The sequence below is a fragment of the Apis dorsata genome, unplaced genomic scaffold (assembly GCF_000469605.1).
Source record: "Apis dorsata unplaced genomic scaffold, Apis dorsata 1.3 scaffold_525, whole genome shotgun sequence".
NCBI classification, from domain to species: Eukaryota; Metazoa; Arthropoda; class Insecta; order Hymenoptera; family Apidae; genus Apis; species Apis dorsata.
Window position 1 is genome coordinate 222,235 of NW_006263748.1, and position 19,137 is coordinate 241,371.

The following is a 19,137-nucleotide window of genomic DNA, read 5'->3' on the forward strand; positions in this document are numbered from 1 at the left end:
TGATTTAAAAAATCAAATTACATAATAATATTTAGTTTTTTATTTCTAAATGAAATTTAATTATTATATATTATATAATAGTTAAAAAAATTTATAAAATTAATATTTACTTATAAAACAATAAAAATTATTATTTAGTTAATATAATTATATATGTTACTGTTTAAATATTAAATATTAAATTAAAAGTTAAATCATTGTAAAAATTGTTTTTTTACAAATATTTTATTTAAAATAAAATCGTTATCAATAATTAATATAAAAATTATATATTATTTTAAATTAGGGAATTTATAATTTGAATAATATTATAACAAATATTTTCATATAGAGGCGCTGTATATATATTTCTTCATTTTGTTCACTGTGTTTCTCATCTAAATTATGTGCATGATACGTTTAGTCAGAAGCCGTCAGCTGTTGTGTCAAGTGAACATTCTTAACCAACAAAATAAGTGAAACTTATCAATAGTGTGTGATTATAATAATAGTGAATCTATTATTAGTTGCTAAAGATATTATAGACTTGAAAGTATCAGTTAACAGAAATCAGGTACGTTATAGTACGTTTTGGTTAGCTTAACTTCAGTTGGTATTTGCTCGTGGACTTTCCACACCTGTATTAATGCTAGTCATCTATGTGTAAGGTTTCTCAGTACTCGACTCAAACGTGTTTTTGTGCTCTTTTTTCAGTTGGCTTAATATTCATTAATTAATTAAAATTTAATAATATTTTCAAATGAGAAGAAACAACTTTAATAAAACATATATATGTATATATACGTATATAGTATGTACATATATACGTATAATATATAATATACATGTATTTATATAATGTACATGTAAATTTAAGCTATTGCAAATGGCGATTATTTTGCATCCCTTACAAAATTGACATTTGCATTAATTATAATTATATTTATATTTATAAAAAGATTATTATTTTATCAACTTACAAGTACATCGGGTGAAGTGAGGTAAAATATAATATTATAAAAATTTGCATTAAATGTTTTTCATACCTCGTAATTGTTTTATAAACACAATTTTGGAATTAATCGATTTACTAATTTAGATTTTCAATATATTATTTTCTTCAATGCTATGTGAATTAGAACTAATTTGGATATTTGGATTCGTACAATTCGGTAAAAGAAATAACTGGATATAATCATATAATATTATAATATTTGATTTATGTTTTATAAAAGATGAATAGAATAATCTTTTATATTACAATATTTCATGTTACATATTAAAAATTTCAAAATATTGAATATTTATACTCTTCATAAGTGTAAAAAAATCGCAATTGATAATAACCGTCGTGACAAATTGTAATTTTTTTTTTAGTTTAAGTAGTAAAATATATATATAAAAAATTGAATATAATTTATGAAAAAATAATAAATTTATATGAATTATAAATTATTACGTCAAATAATAATATATAAAAATTTTATATATTTTGTAATGAATTTCATATGACGGACATATACGCACGCATAAATTCGTTATTATTACTATTAAATATTTATTTATTATTACTAATAAATAATTTATAATCTAAAAAAGATTTATTTTAAAATTAATTTTGTGATATTATTGAGAAAGATTAATCATAAGAACTTGTTTTTTTGTTTAAATACGATCAATATAATTATATATAATATAATATTTATAATGGAAAAAATAATCATTTGTAATCGATAATTTATAAATTATATTTTTTATATTTTTTAATTATATTTTTAATGTTTATGTTTATATTTATATTATAATATAAATTAAATAATAATATATAAGTAACTTATATATTATATCTTATCATTTAATATATATTACTTTTAGTTTCTGTATAATATATAATAGTAAATTATAGAGAATTGATATATGTTAAATTAGTTTGAAAATTCTAATTCTAATTTTTTTTTTATGTGATTTAATATAGATTGAATTGACTTATCCTTGTGAAACAGAGAATGAGACAGTAACCTGTAATATTACTCAGAATGTTTAAAGAAAATGATAGCAGTTCTGGAGGCTGTAGCAGCACAGCTCCTCGACCACGAAGAATGTTAGCACGATTTTCTTTACGCCGATTATTATATTCGAGTCCACTTATTGGTCGTCGAATTGTGAGGACACCTAGTTCAAACAACAGGAATGTAAAAAGTAATAAATAATACTTAATTTGAGGTAAACACAAAATAACTTTTTTTTGAATCTCAATTATTTTTTAGCAAAAGATCCAACTGGTGGCAAGATTGCTGACGTTGAAAAAGGAGAAGCCAGAGTAAGTAATGGTTCGAGCCATTTTCAATTTCAGAACATAGATCTACAATGTGCTTCCAGCAAAGGTTCTGTACTTTCTTCTGCCGGAAAGGTATTTATAGAATATATATCTGTGATGAAACTTCATAAAAATAAAAATTATATGAAATAATTGATAATTTGAGATGATATTTAGATTGTAAAATAAGTTTTATTTTAGAGTAATGAAAATGGTTTAATGGAGTGTCCTTTATGTTTGGCTGAATTACCAATGGAATTTTTTCCTGTTGTTCAGTCTTGTCACCATCGCAGTTGTTATGACTGTTATCAACAATATCTTAAAGTAGAAATTTCTGAATCTAGAGTTAATATAGCATGTCCTGAATGTTCAGAGCCACTTCATCCAAATGGTAAATATATTTTTTTAATAAAGAGAATTTAATTTTTATTATTATCACTATTTTTATTGAATTTGTTGTTTTATAGACATTCGAATGATTTTAAATGACCAAACGCAATTGGAGAAATATGAAGATTTTATGGTACGACGAGTTCTTGCTGTAGAACCTGATGCGAGATGGTGTCCTGCACCAGATTGTAGCTTTGCCGTTATTGCTAGTGGTTGTGCTTCATGTCCGAAGTTACGTTGTGAGCGACCAGGATGTGATTCTTATTTTTGTTATCATTGTAAAGCACGTTGGCATCCTAATCAAACATGTGATGCTGCTAGAGCTCAACGTACTCAATATTATGAACGCAGTTCATCTCTTAGTTTTAGTCAAAGTGATTCACAGCATAGTATGTATTATTTATAAAAATTATTAAATTAATATAATATATGAAAGATATAAATATTTTAAAAAATTTATTTTAAATAAATAATCTTAAAATATATTTTTAAAAAAATTATATTTACAGAAGATGATGTTAAACCATGTCCAAGATGTCAAGTGCTTATCGTTAAAATGGATGATGGAAGTTGCAATCATATGGTTTGCGCTGTTTGTGGTGCAGAATTCTGTTGGTTATGTATGAAAGAAATCAGTGATCTTCATTATCTAAGGTATAACATATTTATTATTATATGAAATCTTACTTCAATAATTTTTTATTTTATATATTTTATATTACAGTCCATCTGGTTGTACCTTTTGGGGTAAAAAGCCATGGTCTAGAAAAAAGAAAATACTTTGGCAACTTGGAACTTTAGTAGGAGCTCCAGTTGGAATTGGTCTTGCTGCTGGTATAGCTGTACCTGCTATGATTATAGGTTTGTAAGCTAAATCATTTTCATATATTAATGCTAATCTAAATATTATTTATTTGTAAATATATCTTTGAGAAAAAAATTTGTTTGAATTATTTTGTTTTTGAAAAAAATTATGCATGTATATGTATATATATGTGCATGATACATGCGCGCACGCATGTGTATGTATATATATATATATTTAATTAATTACAGGTATTCCAGTATGGGTAGGAAAAGAACTATATACAAGATATGAGAAAGATAACAAACATAAGAGGAATGCTTTTATTGTTGGAGGAGTAACTGCATCTGTAAGTTAAAATTTTTTTTTATTCATATCTATATAAAATTTATTGAATTTTAAAGTGAATATTTTTTTATAAATTATATATTGTCATGTATGTTAGATGAATAATATCTTAAAGTAGTATTAATATGATTTTAAAAATATTAATAATGGAATCATTTAGGAATCATGAAAATCATTCATTCAAATTCATGACAACATCAAAGTATTATTTATTTATATAGTTTGTACAAAGAAATGGAATAATATAATTATTGCGTATATGAATTACAAGTAACAAAAATCGGTCGTATAGCCGTTTTAGTTTAGTTTGCGGGAAGAAATTTCGTTAAAAAACTTCAAATTTAAATTAAATAAGTATTATATTTAACTAATTTAAGAAGAAGAATGTTATTCTCGACTTAAATTATTTTTTATGGCACGTATTGTTAGCAATTCTTTTACATTTTGAGTCGTTTGTATTTTTAAAATTTCATATAATGTAATTATTATGTATGTGGTATTTTGTTTATTTAATTTTCTTACTAAATTGTAGGTGTATATATCGCAAGAACAATCCAATATTGAAATGTTTTCAAACATAAGAATCTAACATCAATTCTATTTTCATCACGTCAATGAATTTTAACGTGACCGATTCCACAATTACATAATTATCAACACACAAGCTTTTTTCGCTTGAAATGAATCACGTTATTCGTAATTATAACGTTAATGATAGACGGATCGAGTTCTTGAACGATCAGTTCCATAACTTTTTCTTTTCCGATTTACATTTCGCATAGAAATATTAATTTGCTGCAGCACTATCATGGGCGGTAATAACGCTGACTAAGGATCATTTTCGCTATTGGCAATTATAGTCTCGTCTGTAAGTACACCTTCATTATGAAGGTCTTTTAAAACATCGATCAAGCGCTGTTCAGTATCTGCATCTCCTAGAGCAACATCTACGGATCCAATACATAATAGGAGAGCGAGAAGTTGCGATCGTCTATAATCCTTATTTAAATCTTCTCTTGTATAGCCTAAATCTTTGGGAATGTCGACACCAAGACGAGAACACGTGCCAGTTAGTGCATCCCAATAAATATCAAGGAAAGTTTCCGTATGCTTTCGACGTAGTTCGGTTGGCAATGAACTTACTAATAACAGAGCAATGTCGTTAGTCGGTCTACTATAAGTAACCATTTGCCAATCTAGGATACAACATTCGAAACCAGAGGGTCCTTCCTTGAAAAGTAAATTATTACACCAAAAGTCTGTATGCGTGATCAACGCTAGCGGGCCTTCTGGCGCAAGAAGTGCAGATATTATATGTTTAGTCCTAGGTCTTAGAATAACTAAGGCCTCGAGTATCGCTTCCAATCCTGGTGTACTTTTCAAAAATTTGGCAAGTTGCGGTAAACCACGTTCAACCAATTGTTGATACGAATTTGTTGCTTTTGCTGTTTGGAAGAGAAATGGATAACGTTCTGACAGAGGCTCTCCTTCTACAACTTTCATTGCCAGAGAGTGTGCATGTATACGTGCTATAGCTTCTAATGCAATTTTAGTTTGATCGTATGTCATTCCTTCACGAAATTTAATATTTCGAAAATCAGAATCACGAAGGTCTTGCAATACCAAAATTGATTCTGGTTTTGTGGGCTTATCGCCTGATTCATCAGCTGGTGTATAATCTGCAAAATAGCATACTGGAACTGACAGAAGAATTTCGATGTCCGATTTATTTCCTTGAGATGCTAGTTGTTTCTTTTGAAATTCTTTTAGGTCGGGCATTACCTAGTGTAAACAAAATACAAATTATTATTTATTAGATAAAATAATTAAATATTGATATAACAATAACACAATAACATATATAGCGCATCCTTTAGCATCCGCTTCTACTATTCTTGGAAATGAGATTTCGAAGCTTCAAATATGTCAAATATTTGATAAACTGTTGAACGAAATTTCACACTGAAGATTCACACCCGTCTTCTTTTTCATTTAAATTGAATTCGCAAATCACTTATTTAAAACATCTGAATTCGATGCTATCGGATGCTAAAACGAGCACTATTATATTAATTGGTCGCTTACCTGTGTATAAAATTTAATTTCCCGAAGATCGAATTGGCCTTCGATAACAAAAAAACGATTTATCGGATCTCTTGGAAGCTCTTTCACGATTACGGACAAATCTTGCGTAGTATTCGTGTCGTTCAACATATACTTGATTTTAAGACGCATAATATCACTCAGCGCGCTTTCATTACTCGTACAGCCGGGACTTACATTACATTCGCTTATTGTGACCTGTGTATATGATGGGTTAATTTGCAAGCAATTCAAGAATACTCGATACGCTACAAATCTTTTAATTGGGTTACATTTTCATTGCTAATAAAGCATTTATAGGCCGTTTAAACTGATGTCGTACAAAAACAGACAACTGTTAGCTGTAAATCATAGTTTATATACCGAAAAACTAACCGGTTCTTTGTGAAATTCCTTTAGAACACCACCGAGCCACTCCTTGTTAAATTCTATCTGATTCTGCTCCTCTCCGCAGGAAGATTCTTCTGTATCTTCCCAATCCCAATCGGTATCTTCCCAATCCCAATTCGCCATGGTTTCGTTTCTTCTGTCTGTCTTTCTCTCTCTCTCGCCCTCTCTGTCTGTCTCTGTCTCTTTTCCTCCTCTCTTTTTCTTTCCTTTGTTTATTCTATTAGTTTAATGACGGTTAACAACCATGATATCAATGATGGCCGTGTTGAAAGGAAACGGGGGGAAAAAAAACAGATGAGAGAGAGAGAGAGAGAGAGAGAGAGAGAGAAAGTGTATGTGTATCGTGCTTGTGACGTTTTGCGTGTCTATTGTCCCCAATCAATGCCAATAAACGACATATACACTCCTATGAACGATACACATGCAAAACGTCCGCCTATTTGACTGTTCACATCTGAGCTTGTCGTGTGTAAGTATGCGAAGAGTTGGTGAAATCACTAATAAAACGAATGGATTCGTCGCGTGTCCCTTCTACTTCCTGTTACGCCGACCGGTCCTTGAACGTTCGGGCCGGCGTAGTTCGACGTTTTCTCATCGGGGCTCACAGTGTCCACAGCACGACACACCCTTGGCGCAGAGCACCAACCGACTTCCCCAACGTTCTATTCGTCGGACCGTTTATGATCGTAGCGTAGTGTGGATCTTAAAGTACCGACTGACACGATGCACGTTCCATCGTGAGCCACCTAGGTGGATGCAGGCCGCAGGGTGGGACAAAGAGAGGATTTCCCATGCGCGCACTCCTACCGTCGATCAATATCCTTCCTTCCGCACCTCCCGCACCTTCTGCTCGCCATGCACCTTTCTCTGTCTCCTCTTTCGCTGTCTCACGTTCCTTTCTACGCTTGATGGAAATCTAGAAAACGGATCGCCGTGTGCCAGTAATCTTTCAGCTCATCATGACAAGTTTCACGGCTGGCCGAGATATATTTATTTCTACCGCCAACCTCTCCCTTCGATTTTGCTTGATATTTTTGTTTTGCTGCTTTCGTTTCCTTTTTTGGACACGTTGAAGACTGTTCTAGAAGTTTGTCGCATTTTCAAATTGATACGCGTATAATTATTTAAACAAAAAAAAAAAAGAATGCTAAGTCGAAGTAATTAAGACATTGCATATTTTAAATAATATAATTGAATATATTAAATATTTAAAAAATTTTCTTAATTACTACGTTTTTTCTGAAAAGAATTAATTTTAAAGAAAAAATATAGTTTTTAATTTCACTATACATTCCTCAACATGAAATTATGAATTATAATCGAAAATTTGCAATATTTTTATTATTAATTGTTTCTCGTTAATATATATATATATATTAATATTTACTTACTTCGTCATTATTTTTGAATTGATGAATGATTGAATAATAAATATAAATAATAATATAAATTTCTTTAAAATTTGAATTTTTGTAAGATTAATAAAAATATTGTTCCTAATTTAGGATCATCATTACAGGTTTTAGTTTCGCCCATATTAGCTGGATTGGCCGTAGGTATTGGCGTACCAATTTTATTATTTTACGTTTATGGTGTAGTCCCCGTTTCTCTTTGTCGAAGTGGAGGTTGTGGTGTTTCGACAAATGGTACAGGTGTAAGATTTGATTTCGATGACGAAAATGAACTTATGGGTTCTCTGAGTGTTCGCAACGGTGGTGGTAAATATATAATTCAAATTGATTTTAAATCAGTTAGATTAAATGAAAAGAGAGAGAGAAAAATATAATTCTTATTATCGTAGATGCAGCATCGATTGATGTTGCAAGTCATCGTGGCGGTAATCCTTCGATAGGAGAAGCTTCACTTTCATTAGGTAGTGGTAGTCATTTGGAAAAATTAGGTCGTGAAAACGACCGTGAGAGTGCCAGTAATGTAGCCGTTGCTGGTACTAGCCTTGCAGGAAGTATAGCTTCTAGTGTTCTTCCAGGAGGTCAAAGGTAAAAAATATATATATATTTTTTTCTCATTTATATAATTTGCAATTATTAAAAACGTATATATTTATATCTAAAATTAGATTGGAAGTTCAAGCAGATGTGACATCTACTCAACGCTTCAGTTTGTGTAGTGAAACAGCGTCTGCCGCAACCAGTTTATCAGAGAAATCTGTAAACGCATCTATTGCATTGGATGATGGCGCAGCTTCCACGAGAGCTCTAGCAGGCTCTGTTCTAAATTTTAAAGTATTTGAATTCTTCTGTTTGTAATATAACAATTAATCTTTTTATCATAATGAAAATTTAAACTTGCTTATTGTTTAGATGGATGGAAGTTCAATTAGCGGTGGCAGAAGTACCGAAGGAGAACAAGGAACAAGCTCTATTGCAGGAGGTCATATGGATTCGGCAGGTCAAGCTACATCTTTGAGTTCTCTCGAAGAAGTAGCACCTGGTTTAGCGAAACGTGCTCGACGCAAGCCAACGTTAGATCGTCAATGTAGTGATTCCAGTAATTGGACTGTTTGTGGAGAAGACGAAAGTTCTGAACGTGTCCGATTCGATGATCATGTTAGTTTCATCGAAGCGGATCAAGAAGGAATTGTTAGCACGTGTGGAGTGAATAATCGAACTTCTGGAAGACGTAAACGTAACAAAGAGATAGAACAAGACACAAGTGGTCAAAAGAGTACAAAGTACGAAAGATAATTTTGATTGATTGAAATTAGAAAAATTGATTGATTAATTTTATCGATTACCAATTATAATATTTATTTACTTTCAGCAGAAGTTCTAATGGCGAATCGAAGGCTGACTCGTTGACGGAAGATAATGTATCATGGGAACGGGTTAACGTCGCTGCTTTGAGAAATGTTTTCTTTTATAATTCTACAGCTTCTACAGATCGGGAAAAGCGATTATCGGTGATAGAAGAACCATTTCCTGTAATGGTACAGAACAACGGTGCACGTTTCTTGACATCTTCCGACAAAGGATGTAGTATAAATAATGTAGAAGAAGATTTACGCTCTTAAAAGAAAAAAGACTGAGCATTTATGTAATATGTGCGTCCTTTAAATACGAAATACGTAGATAGATGCGTATTCACATATGTGTGTATATATGTATTTAAATGTACACTGCGTGCGTGGATTAATGCCGAATTTACTATATTTATGCACACCATGTATACATGTTATGAATGCAATAGAGGGAACAAATGAAGTCTATCTTTGCATGGCAAAGTACATCGAAGTAAGTAATATGTGCGTTCATATTTTAGAAATGCGTGCGTATAAATATATGTCATGTACGTATGTGTGTATAGCTATATATATACTCACAGGCCTCAAATTTGTTACAAAAAAGTTGCAAATTAATTTAATACAGATTTTTCTTCTATGTCAACGTTTGCCTTTTGGGCATAGGCGAATATTATTATACGCGAAAAATTTTGTTCTCGTACTCAAAACACAATATTCATAAATAGAAATATCGAATCCTTTAAAATTTTTCTACGATAAAACTCTGCAACAGAATTAAAATTTTCATGCGATATGACATATACGTATAGAATAACTGTATGTAACATGAAAAAGTTATAAAGCTTTATGGTTGCATTTTACGCCAAACAACAATTATTATTTTCTTTGTATGATACATTTGTCCATTTCGATCATATTTCCAGCTGTACAAGTATCGTAAAAACCTTTGTACATGAACATTTTTTAAATGTTATCCCTTGATGAAAATATAAAATAATTTATGTATCTGAAGACAATGAATATGTCTTGTCAGAGAATGTTACAATGTTTTAGAAGAAGAAATTAAGAATATTATAAAAAAGGTATAGTAGTTTATTATCTTAAGTTTATACTTATTTATTATTAACACCAGTGATTTATATATACTAATTTCAGGTGCTTTGTTAGGCATATCAAAAACTTTGATTTGATTTTCTTGCCGATATATTCATATTGTAATGCTAATGAAAAATGACTAACAATCATAGTAAGGAACATTGTAATCATGTTTTAATAATTTTACGTTTTATTTTACTTTTGATTTCAAGTTCTTAAGAACTTAAACGTGTACATAATTGTGTAAAATTATTATCTCAATATATATATTTCTTGTTCGTAAATAATAACTTTGCTAATGTTTATAATAAGCTAATGTCATATCTACGAACGAGAGTTATACGAAAAAAAAAAGGAGATAGAAATACGGATTCAAAAATTGTGAAATATGACATTAAGCTGCCATATGATCTTTATATATAAATAATAATAGATATGTGTTTTAATTAAATAAAGTATATAATGAACCATATGTGCTCTAGATTTACTAGTGCATGGTACGAAATATGTTTCAGTTTATATTTCGATTATATATAAATAGCATATAAATCAGCAAATTTAACATAGAAACATTTTTAAAATGTTTACATTTTTATTAATATTTTTACGTATTTCAAATAATGATTTAAATACATATTTATAAACTATATTTAGCTCTCTCGTTGAACAGTGCAATTTTAACGTATTAATACAAATATCTTAGAAAAATTATAAATATTAATTTTTTTCAAATTTTTTTAATCATTGTACATTTTATATAAAAATCACAGTAGTACATATTACAAAAATGTATTGTAAACAATTGTTTGTTTTATGATAAATGTAAATTTTTAAATACGACGAAGGAGAAATATTGTAAGTTAATATTTACTAAAATTATAAAAATATTTTTATTATACATAATTTTTGTTTTAGTTTTTCATATTTTTAATATTCAATATTTAACAATTGATTGTATTATGAAATTAAATTTGAATAAATAAATAATCAACCATTTTTATATTGAAATATGTTATATTTATATATGTAATAAATAGATCTCTATATTGATCTACTTAAAAACAAGGGAGATTTTTTAAATAATTCATCAACTTTTAATTTAAACAATTCACTTTGAATAGGTTCATTTAATTGACATAAAGGATTTTTTACAACATATTCTAAATAAACCTGTAAAAAAATTGACTTTGTTTTTTCTATGTATTTCTATATAATAAACTACATAATAATATAGTAATAAAATTATTGTACTCACCTCCCTATATAATTGCTGTAATAATTCCCTAGCATTTTGTGTAACATTATCAGTATTTAATACAAATTTTAATCCAGATGGAGTTTCAAAATAATGTAACGTATATTTACTAGTTTTATAATATAAAAATCCTTCTTTTGGATCTAATGGCGAAATTTTACTTACAAACGACTTTATGGAGAATAACATTCCATACATTAATTTTGCTTCCTAAATTTGTACAAAATATATACTACATTAATATTATTAATGATACAATAATATTAATAATAAATACAATAATATAATAATAAATTTAATTTAAAGAATAATGAAAAAAATTACTTTTATAAATTTTTACATAAGATATTGTAGATATTGTTTAAAAAGGTTAGAAGAATTATATAGTATATATTTAATAATTTTTAAAATAATAATTTTTATATATCCATTCGTACATACCTCTGCTTTTGTGATCCCAGATTTATTTAATCTATTCCATTCTGCATAATATAGCAATGTTCCATTTTTGGAAAATATATATAAATTGTGAATTGTCATAATCTTAATGTATCGTTTTTGGTTTCTTTATTGTTGTCAAAATATTCAATCAATTGTTTATTGATGATTGCATAGCGATATAAGTTTTTTACGAAAGATGGCTCATCAAAATATATATATGTACATTGTTATCAATACATCAATACATTCACTTCGAACGACGTTTGATTACAGACGAAGATACAACGAACCATACAACGAAGCAAATATAGAAAAAAAATACTGAGAGAAAGACAGAGATAAGGTAAAAATATTGAAAGCAGCGTCATCTACAGAATGCCACGAATGTCAACGAAACTGAAATCAAGAATAAGAATTGACTAATAGTGCCATCTCTTCAATACTAATGATATCTTTTTAAAAGTAGGATAAGATAGAGTAAGAATTTAAGATTAGCGCTATCTCTTGAGAATTTTTAGAAAGATGATTCTTTGAAGAGGTACTTCCAGGATTCAAAAGATGGCGCTATTGGTTAATTCTTATTCTATTTCTATCCTTTTCTATTATTTTCTATCCTTGTGTATCGAGTTTCATTTGCGGCACTCTAGAGATGGCGCTAATTTCAACATTTTTATCCTATCTCTGTCCTTCTCTCACTATTTCCTTTCCTTCTTCTATATTTGATCCGTAAAACTCTCGCGCTCAAAAGATGGCTTTGATATTTGATTAGTTTTCTTTTTAGTTTTCTAATTCATAGATTAGAAATCTTAATTGATTTCATTCGATTCGATTTTTTTTAAATTTTTTTTAAATTTTATATATGCAATATATATTATATATTATATTATAATTGCGTATTTATATCAGACATATTTTTAATAGAAATACTTGATTTTTTAATATGAATTTTTTATTCGCTGATTGATCGTTGATCACTCTTCGTGGTAAATAATTTTAAATAATTTTTGTATGCAGCTAAATTTATCGATATTGCAATAATAAAGCCAATAATAAATAATAACAGCAATAGAACAAGAATTAATAATCGAAAAATAGAAATAATAACATGAACTATTTCAATTATTAACCGATTAAACCGATAATTATTTTCGAAAAATAGATATTCGAATTACCGTGCTAAACATTATTACCAGACATAAACCGTTGACCAAAATTTGGTTTCGATTATCTTTTCGACCACTTTTATTAATATTTTACGATACCGCTATAAATGAGCATCGAGCTCGCTGCATTGTTTTTCGCTCGAAGCTCTCCAATATCAAGCGCGTCATTTGATTTTCCAAACGTTAAAATAGAGTCGAGAGAAAGCTAAAGTCAACCAATCCGGAGGAAAACTTTATCTCGTAATCATGCGATATCTATGCGAACGACGCTATACAAATAAATACAGTGTAAACGGGATCGTAGAATAATAGAGGATAACAAATTATAGATGATATACGTATGTACATAGCCCATTGCGGAAGAGACCGGAAGCCATAAGTGAAGGTTAGAAATACTATCGATTATACTGGTGAAATTGAAATGAAACGAATTTCGTCGAACGATAACAAGATAAATAAGTAATTAACAACATAATATCGGTTATCGATAATTCCTACGATGCACAAATCATTATTCGGATAAACGTATCGCCAATTATTTTATAGATTTTCTCTTCATCCCGATATTGGCCAATTTCTCTCTCATTCTTTGGTTAGGAAAATTTTCGATACACGTGTAATCACGCTGGTTTACGCGCTCACGCATCTTTGACAAGGGAAAAATGATGTACGATAAAAATATCGCCGCGTGAAACGAGCGATCGTACGCGTTGGTTACTGGAATGATTCGATAACAATGACCCAATGGCTGTAAATCAAACGAACGCATGCAGCGCGCGTTCAACTGGCTGTTTCGAGTGTATCATACGGTTTCAGCTTCCTGCATAAAGGTTTACGTATTCGCGTAATATAATCGGCCATTGGCCAAGCGTTTGAAATAGTAAGTTTAAAACGGTACACGTACAGATCCACGCAGACAAGATTAGTACACTACTGATCGAGGTTATAAGCTTATCAAGTTTGCGCAATAGCATTCCCATTTCTGATTACATTTCTGTTAATTCCATATTCATTCCGGATAATATGCATAGGATCACTTCGATTTATCGCCGTTTATTGATCGCGTGTCTTTCACGTTTATTATTGTTGGTTAGGTCTCGAACTTAACCTATAAACACTTTTCACTGTGCGTCATCACGCGAACATTTTTCGCCCAATTATTACTCACTGATCAGACTTCGACTGATAATATACCCATGAATATTTTTATATCACGCAAAACACGTTTTCGAGCGTCGTCACGTTGTCGCGAGCTTATTGTCTACGCTTTTTCGCGGGGAAGAAGTGGTTGCGCGCGACGAAATTCGCTCATCTCCTCTCGAGGTCTGAACCATATGGCAGTCGAGCACACAATCACGTCGCAATAAAGCAGCCTACGATAAACTAACGCCGTGTATTGACAGAGAGTACTAGATATATCGCTTTTGTCGACGATATTACGTCGTTGTGAATCGCAATAACAACCACGAGCTTTGGATTTTTATTCGTTTGCCCGTTTGTTTGCATTCTTGTTCGTTCATTTGTTTATTTGTTTGTTTGTTTGTTTGACTGCTCGCTCGCTCGCTCGCTCGCTCGCTTATTTGCTTATCGTCCCTCTTTCCTCCCTTCTCCCATCTTTTTAACACGTCCTTTCGAAATTGATCGAAATCGAAACACAAGTTATGCTTCATGAACAATGAAATTTTCACCTTTTTGTTGTTTATATCGTAATTTCATCGAACCTGAGGGTTATTATTTTATTCTTATTTGTGAAAACGATAGTTTCATGTCACGTCAGGATTAAACAACGAACTTAACGTTTCTCCTTTCATTTGGTAGATCGTATCTTGGAATCGTGTTGCGTTAAAGAAACCAGATTAAACTGTAAGTCGAAGTCTTCCTTCTTTTATTTGTCGACTAACTTTCTGTTGTTGATCGAGCTGTTCGAGCTTTATTAAACCTTTTCTCCTTAGATACGCTACTCGAAAGTAATTGCAATTTATACAATTTTGGTGTTTTTATAGAGGTAAACTAAGAAATCAGAGAGTTACATTTTGTTATCGCGTCCTCTTATTTTTTTTCTTTTCTTTTTTTTTTTTTCTTCTGATCTGAGAAATTAAGGAAGGAAATATGTAACGATGACAAATGAAGGTTTCATTAACCGTCTGGTAAAGAGGATTTTCCTGTTCAAATTTTATATATAATCTTTTCCAACACGTAAACATAATTAATATTTTTTACAAAATTAGATGTTGAGATATTAAGAATTTTTGCAATCATTCAATATTCTTATCGATTTCTACGGAAATTTTAAAGAGATAACTTGTACAACGATATTGTTGTGTTTCATTAAAAAAACGATTCATCATAATCATCGTTCATAAGTTTATTCGTAAACGTATTTTTACAACAATTTATATTTATATCGTTCAAAGTATAAAGTATGAAAATGTAATAAAGTATAAAAATTTCTCCTCAAAATGCTTCCCTTCAAAACTTTGAACGTTATATCTCCTATTACAGAAGGTCTATACAGATCTTTCGTTGATGAAATAGATTTTTGCATAACAAATTTTAAATAACAAGTATTCCGAAGATTACAAATTGTATCATAAATAGCTTTTACATTATATATAGACATCGTTGTAGAATATTCTTAGTGGCAATGCATAACGAAAATATAACGTTATAAATTTGTATGTAGGGCGGAATGGAGTCGAAAATAACTCGTTTAAAAAATTCAAAAATTATCATGCACCATAATAGGTAATCTTGCCACGACGTGCACGACTGGAAATTAAAATTCACAATGATTTTAACAATATGGAATTAAGTAATAGATTCGAGTTTCTTTCAATCTCTCTAATTTTACGTATTTTCTATGCACAATTTTCTATATAACCAATTTCTTCTCTCTTCTGTTTCACGAAATTTTATACACGCGATATTGGCCACGTGGATAAATCTTCCATTTAGAGATATCAATATACGATTGCATAATTCGTGAAAGTCAAATCTTTGTATCAAAGCGTAAACCACAATTTTTGTTTGGCGATCGGCGGAAATAGAGGTGGTCTCGGGTAAAACAAGTTTGCAACTCGATGGAACAGATTTGTTCAAAACCCTTCTCTCAGCGAGACGCTGTTGCGCGATCGAACAGATAGGGAGATCATCTTCTCCCGTTTCTTTCACCGGATATGGAATTCTTCTTTTTCTTTTTTTTTTTTTTTTTTTTTTTTTTTTTTCTTTTTTTTTTTCCCCCCTCTCGTAGCCAAAGTTTTGCCGCGATAAAATGGCATGCCACTTTTCCCATTCTCGACATTCTTTCATCTTGTGAATTCAACTTTTGGAACTTCAAGTAGCTGCCATTCATCCTTGTAAAACCGTAAATAGTTTGGAAAATTACGCATTCGCCACTGTTTTTTGAAATTAGCGAGAAGCCAAGCGAGAAATTGAATCGTGTAATTTTTCTCGCGGTTAATAAATCGCTGATATGAAAAAAAAAAAAAAAAAAAAAAAAGGAGTTGACCGATGAAAAATATTTTTTTTATAGTATCGATAAAACCGTCGTTGAAACCATCAAAATGATTAAAATTATCATCGTATCGCATCGTTTTAATCACATAAAGCTTGAAAAAGTATGACGTACAAATATTAAAGTAGCTTCGGATACTTTAATGTATTTTTTAAATTTAAAAAAAAAAAAGAAAAAAGTAGTTGACCGATGAAAAATATTTTTGTTATAGTATCGATAATACCGTCGTTGATACCATCAAAATGATTAAAATTATCATCGTATCGCATCGTTTTAATCACATAAATCTTGAAAAAGTATGACGTACAAATATTAAAGTAGCTTCTGATACTTTAATGTATTTTTTAAATTTAAAAAAAAAAAAGAAAAGAATATCGAAATAATCCTTTCATCAAATACCATTCCAAATATAAGGAATATAAATAAGGATCTTTCTAACATTTTCTGTCTCGCTTTGCACCTCGTCTCGAACGAAGAAATTTCACAAAAAATTTCGAGCCAATTATATTTATCTTTATATCTAATCGAAAATACGATTACGTGAAACACAACGTGAAAATACGCGCGCACCTCTTCTTCCTTTTCGAAAGCGAAAGATTTCCGAATCGATTTGTTAAACACCGGATACGCGCGAATTCGATTCGCGTATCGCGACACCGCGTCGCTTTATCACGTCGACTCGGTAGCTCGATCGTATCGCCGCGAACGGGAGCTGTCCAAACATTCCCGTCACGCTTTTATCGCGCGACGCTCGAACGTGAACGCTGTGCTCCGCCGATTCCTCGTGAGCGCGGTTCAATAACTTTCGGATCGCGCGCCACGATATCGACGTTTGGACGGGAATTCGAAAAAAAAAAAGAAAGAAAAAAGAGAAAAGAAAAAAAGGAAGGAGGCGAAAAGGTGACGAGGCAAACCCGACTTTTAAACACCGCCTCTTACTCGTTGGAACGGAGGGGGGAAGGGGTGGGGATGTCAGAAGCGAGATGGAGACACATGCGTCGCGAGCTCGACGGTTTTGTAATGCGATGCTACTACGAGATGGTATCCACTTGTTCGATAATGTTGTTTTGTCGATTATCTCGATATCTCGCGTTATATAGTCGTTTAATCGACGCGGAGATAGGTCAGAACGCGACGAGGCATCTATCGGTCACACCGCCTCGCGATATTTTCTTTTTCGCGCCGGGTTCCATCGCCGCCATGACGGAGGCCAAGGAGAAAACGTGCAAGGTAAGGACTGTCGTCTCGCTTTCGTCGTCTCGAGCTCGAGTGAGAAAGAGGGAGAAAGAGAGAGAGAGAAGAGAAAGTCGTTCGAGAATGGGCTGTCAGATGTCGTGGACGTAGATGGCCGTTCCCATTGGGACATTCCCAATGCCCGCGTTACGGGATATATTCACTTCGAAATTCTGTCCACTAATACACCCGGATCAAGGGATCGATGGTAGGAGACGTGGCTCGCGAAACGAGATCGAGTACGAGTCGTAAAAGATAGGGAGGCCCGTTGGTCGAAACAGTGCCGCATCTGACGAATGAAATCGCGTACGTACGAAGTAGCTTATCTTAGATGAGTAATAGAAAGAAACGTTTCTCGTTCAAGAAATTCTACCGTAAAGTAATTCTACGTAGAAAGATGTATATCGTTCTTTTCTTTCTTTCTTTCTTTCTTTCTTTCTTTCTTTCCATCGATGCATAAAGTCTCGCTCGATAGAAGATATCGCGGCGTAAAGGCTTCGTCCTAAGTGGGGTAATGTAACCGAGTTCGCGTGCGTCTTGATGCGCCGACAAAACAACGGGATCGACCATGCGCGGCGGAAAAGAACAGCGTTTCGTCCGATCTTATCTGTTCCTGGTTTACCGCGCGAATAGATTAAACTGTAGCGATGCTCGTGCCGTTACGCGGGCGATGCTCCGCATCGAATAAATTATACTCGATTAAATTACCCGATTAACCCCTTATTTTTCCCTACGCCTTTTTTAAGGGCCCCGCTTCTTTCTCTCTTTTTATCTCTCTCTCTCTCTCTCTTTCCCTCCCTCTGTTTCTTTCACTCCCTCCAAACTCGTCGTCCGTCGCCGATGATTTATACGATGCAAATATAAGGTAACCCGTGTTATTGGCAGAGGAAGAGGGTTTCTCTCGGAGTCGGCGGTGCCTTGGTGGAGCTGGAGCAGGATCCCGAACGTGGTAGCTGGGCCAATCCCATCGAGTTTGTTCTATCCTGCATCGGGTATGCCGTTGGCATTGGCAATGTTTGGCGTTTCCCTTACCTTGTATATCGTAATGGCGGTGGTACGTATGTATATGTACATATATATACATATATATGTATATACGTATATACGTATGGTACGGATGGCGCGTAGCCTAGCGCACAGCGGAGCTTGCTTGTACGGAGCGATTTTTCCATTCGGGGGAAAAAAGGTCTGCTCGTGCTGCTCTCTAAACAGAGACGGTCACGGGTTGGCAAACGAACTACTGGATTACGCGGGATGATTTATCCTTGTACCCGCTCGTTTTCGCGGAAAAAGAACAAATCTGGGAAGAGGGAGGGAAGGAGGGGAACGGAGCGGAGGTGGAG

At 32.0% G+C, this 19,137-nt stretch overlaps 4 protein-coding genes across 10 annotated transcripts in view; 2 read left to right on the plus strand and 2 right to left on the minus strand.

Moving 5' to 3' along the window:
- The first annotated feature begins 366 nt into the window (after positions 1 to 366).
- LOC102680059 (E3 ubiquitin-protein ligase RNF19A-like) lies at positions 367 to 10,541 on the plus strand. Of its 5 annotated transcripts, none has more exons than XM_031512884.1 (13): positions 367 to 553; positions 1,955 to 2,178; positions 2,247 to 2,389; positions 2,498 to 2,687; positions 2,764 to 3,075; positions 3,196 to 3,340; positions 3,411 to 3,547; positions 3,743 to 3,840; positions 7,852 to 8,050; positions 8,134 to 8,329; positions 8,410 to 8,575; positions 8,654 to 9,024; positions 9,114 to 10,541. In XM_031512884.1, exons 2-13 carry the CDS (start codon positions 2,016 to 2,018, stop codon positions 9,361 to 9,363), a joined length of 2,370 nt encoding a protein of 789 aa, XP_031368744.1. In that variant the 5' UTR covers positions 367 to 553; positions 1,955 to 2,015; the 3' UTR covers positions 9,364 to 10,541. The 5 variants fall into 5 exon arrangements, with proteins under 5 accessions (XP_031368744.1, XP_031368747.1, XP_031368748.1 ...); XM_031512887.1 differs by having other exon boundaries at positions 9,117 to 10,541; XM_031512888.1 differs by having other exon boundaries at positions 3,199 to 3,340.
- Positions 4,028 to 7,282, minus strand: LOC102679669. Its single transcript, XM_031512889.1, has 3 exons — positions 6,318 to 7,282; positions 5,925 to 6,140; positions 4,028 to 5,621 (listed from the first exon to the last, which is right to left on the minus strand). The coding sequence occupies exons 1-3, from the start codon at positions 6,453 to 6,455 to the stop codon at positions 4,668 to 4,670; spliced, it is 1,308 nt and encodes a 435-aa protein (XP_031368749.1). The 5' UTR covers positions 6,456 to 7,282; the 3' UTR covers positions 4,028 to 4,667.
- Positions 10,542 to 11,182: 641 nt separating the features above from the next.
- LOC102679555 (trafficking protein particle complex subunit 1) lies at positions 11,183 to 12,219 on the minus strand. The gene is made up of 3 exons (XM_006620659.2): positions 11,885 to 12,219; positions 11,444 to 11,653; positions 11,183 to 11,358 (listed from the first exon to the last, which is right to left on the minus strand). Exons 1-3 carry the CDS (start codon positions 11,981 to 11,983, stop codon positions 11,230 to 11,232), a joined length of 438 nt encoding a protein of 145 aa, XP_006620722.1. The 5' UTR covers positions 11,984 to 12,219; the 3' UTR covers positions 11,183 to 11,229.
- Positions 12,220 to 17,502: 5,283 nt separating this feature from the next.
- LOC102679168 (sodium- and chloride-dependent glycine transporter 1-like) overlaps positions 17,503 to 19,137 on the plus strand; it is a 20,020-nt gene continuing 18,385 nt past the window's right edge. The window contains exons 1-2 of one of the 3 annotated variants that reach the window (XM_006620656.2): positions 17,503 to 17,791; positions 18,680 to 18,848. In XM_006620656.2, coding sequence (XP_006620719.1) covers positions 17,531 to 17,791; positions 18,680 to 18,848 — 430 coding nt within the window. In that variant the 5' untranslated portion in view covers positions 17,503 to 17,530. The remainder of the gene's footprint in view (positions 17,792 to 18,679; positions 18,849 to 19,137) is intronic. The other 2 variants (XM_031512898.1, XM_006620655.2) reach the window with 2 other exon arrangements.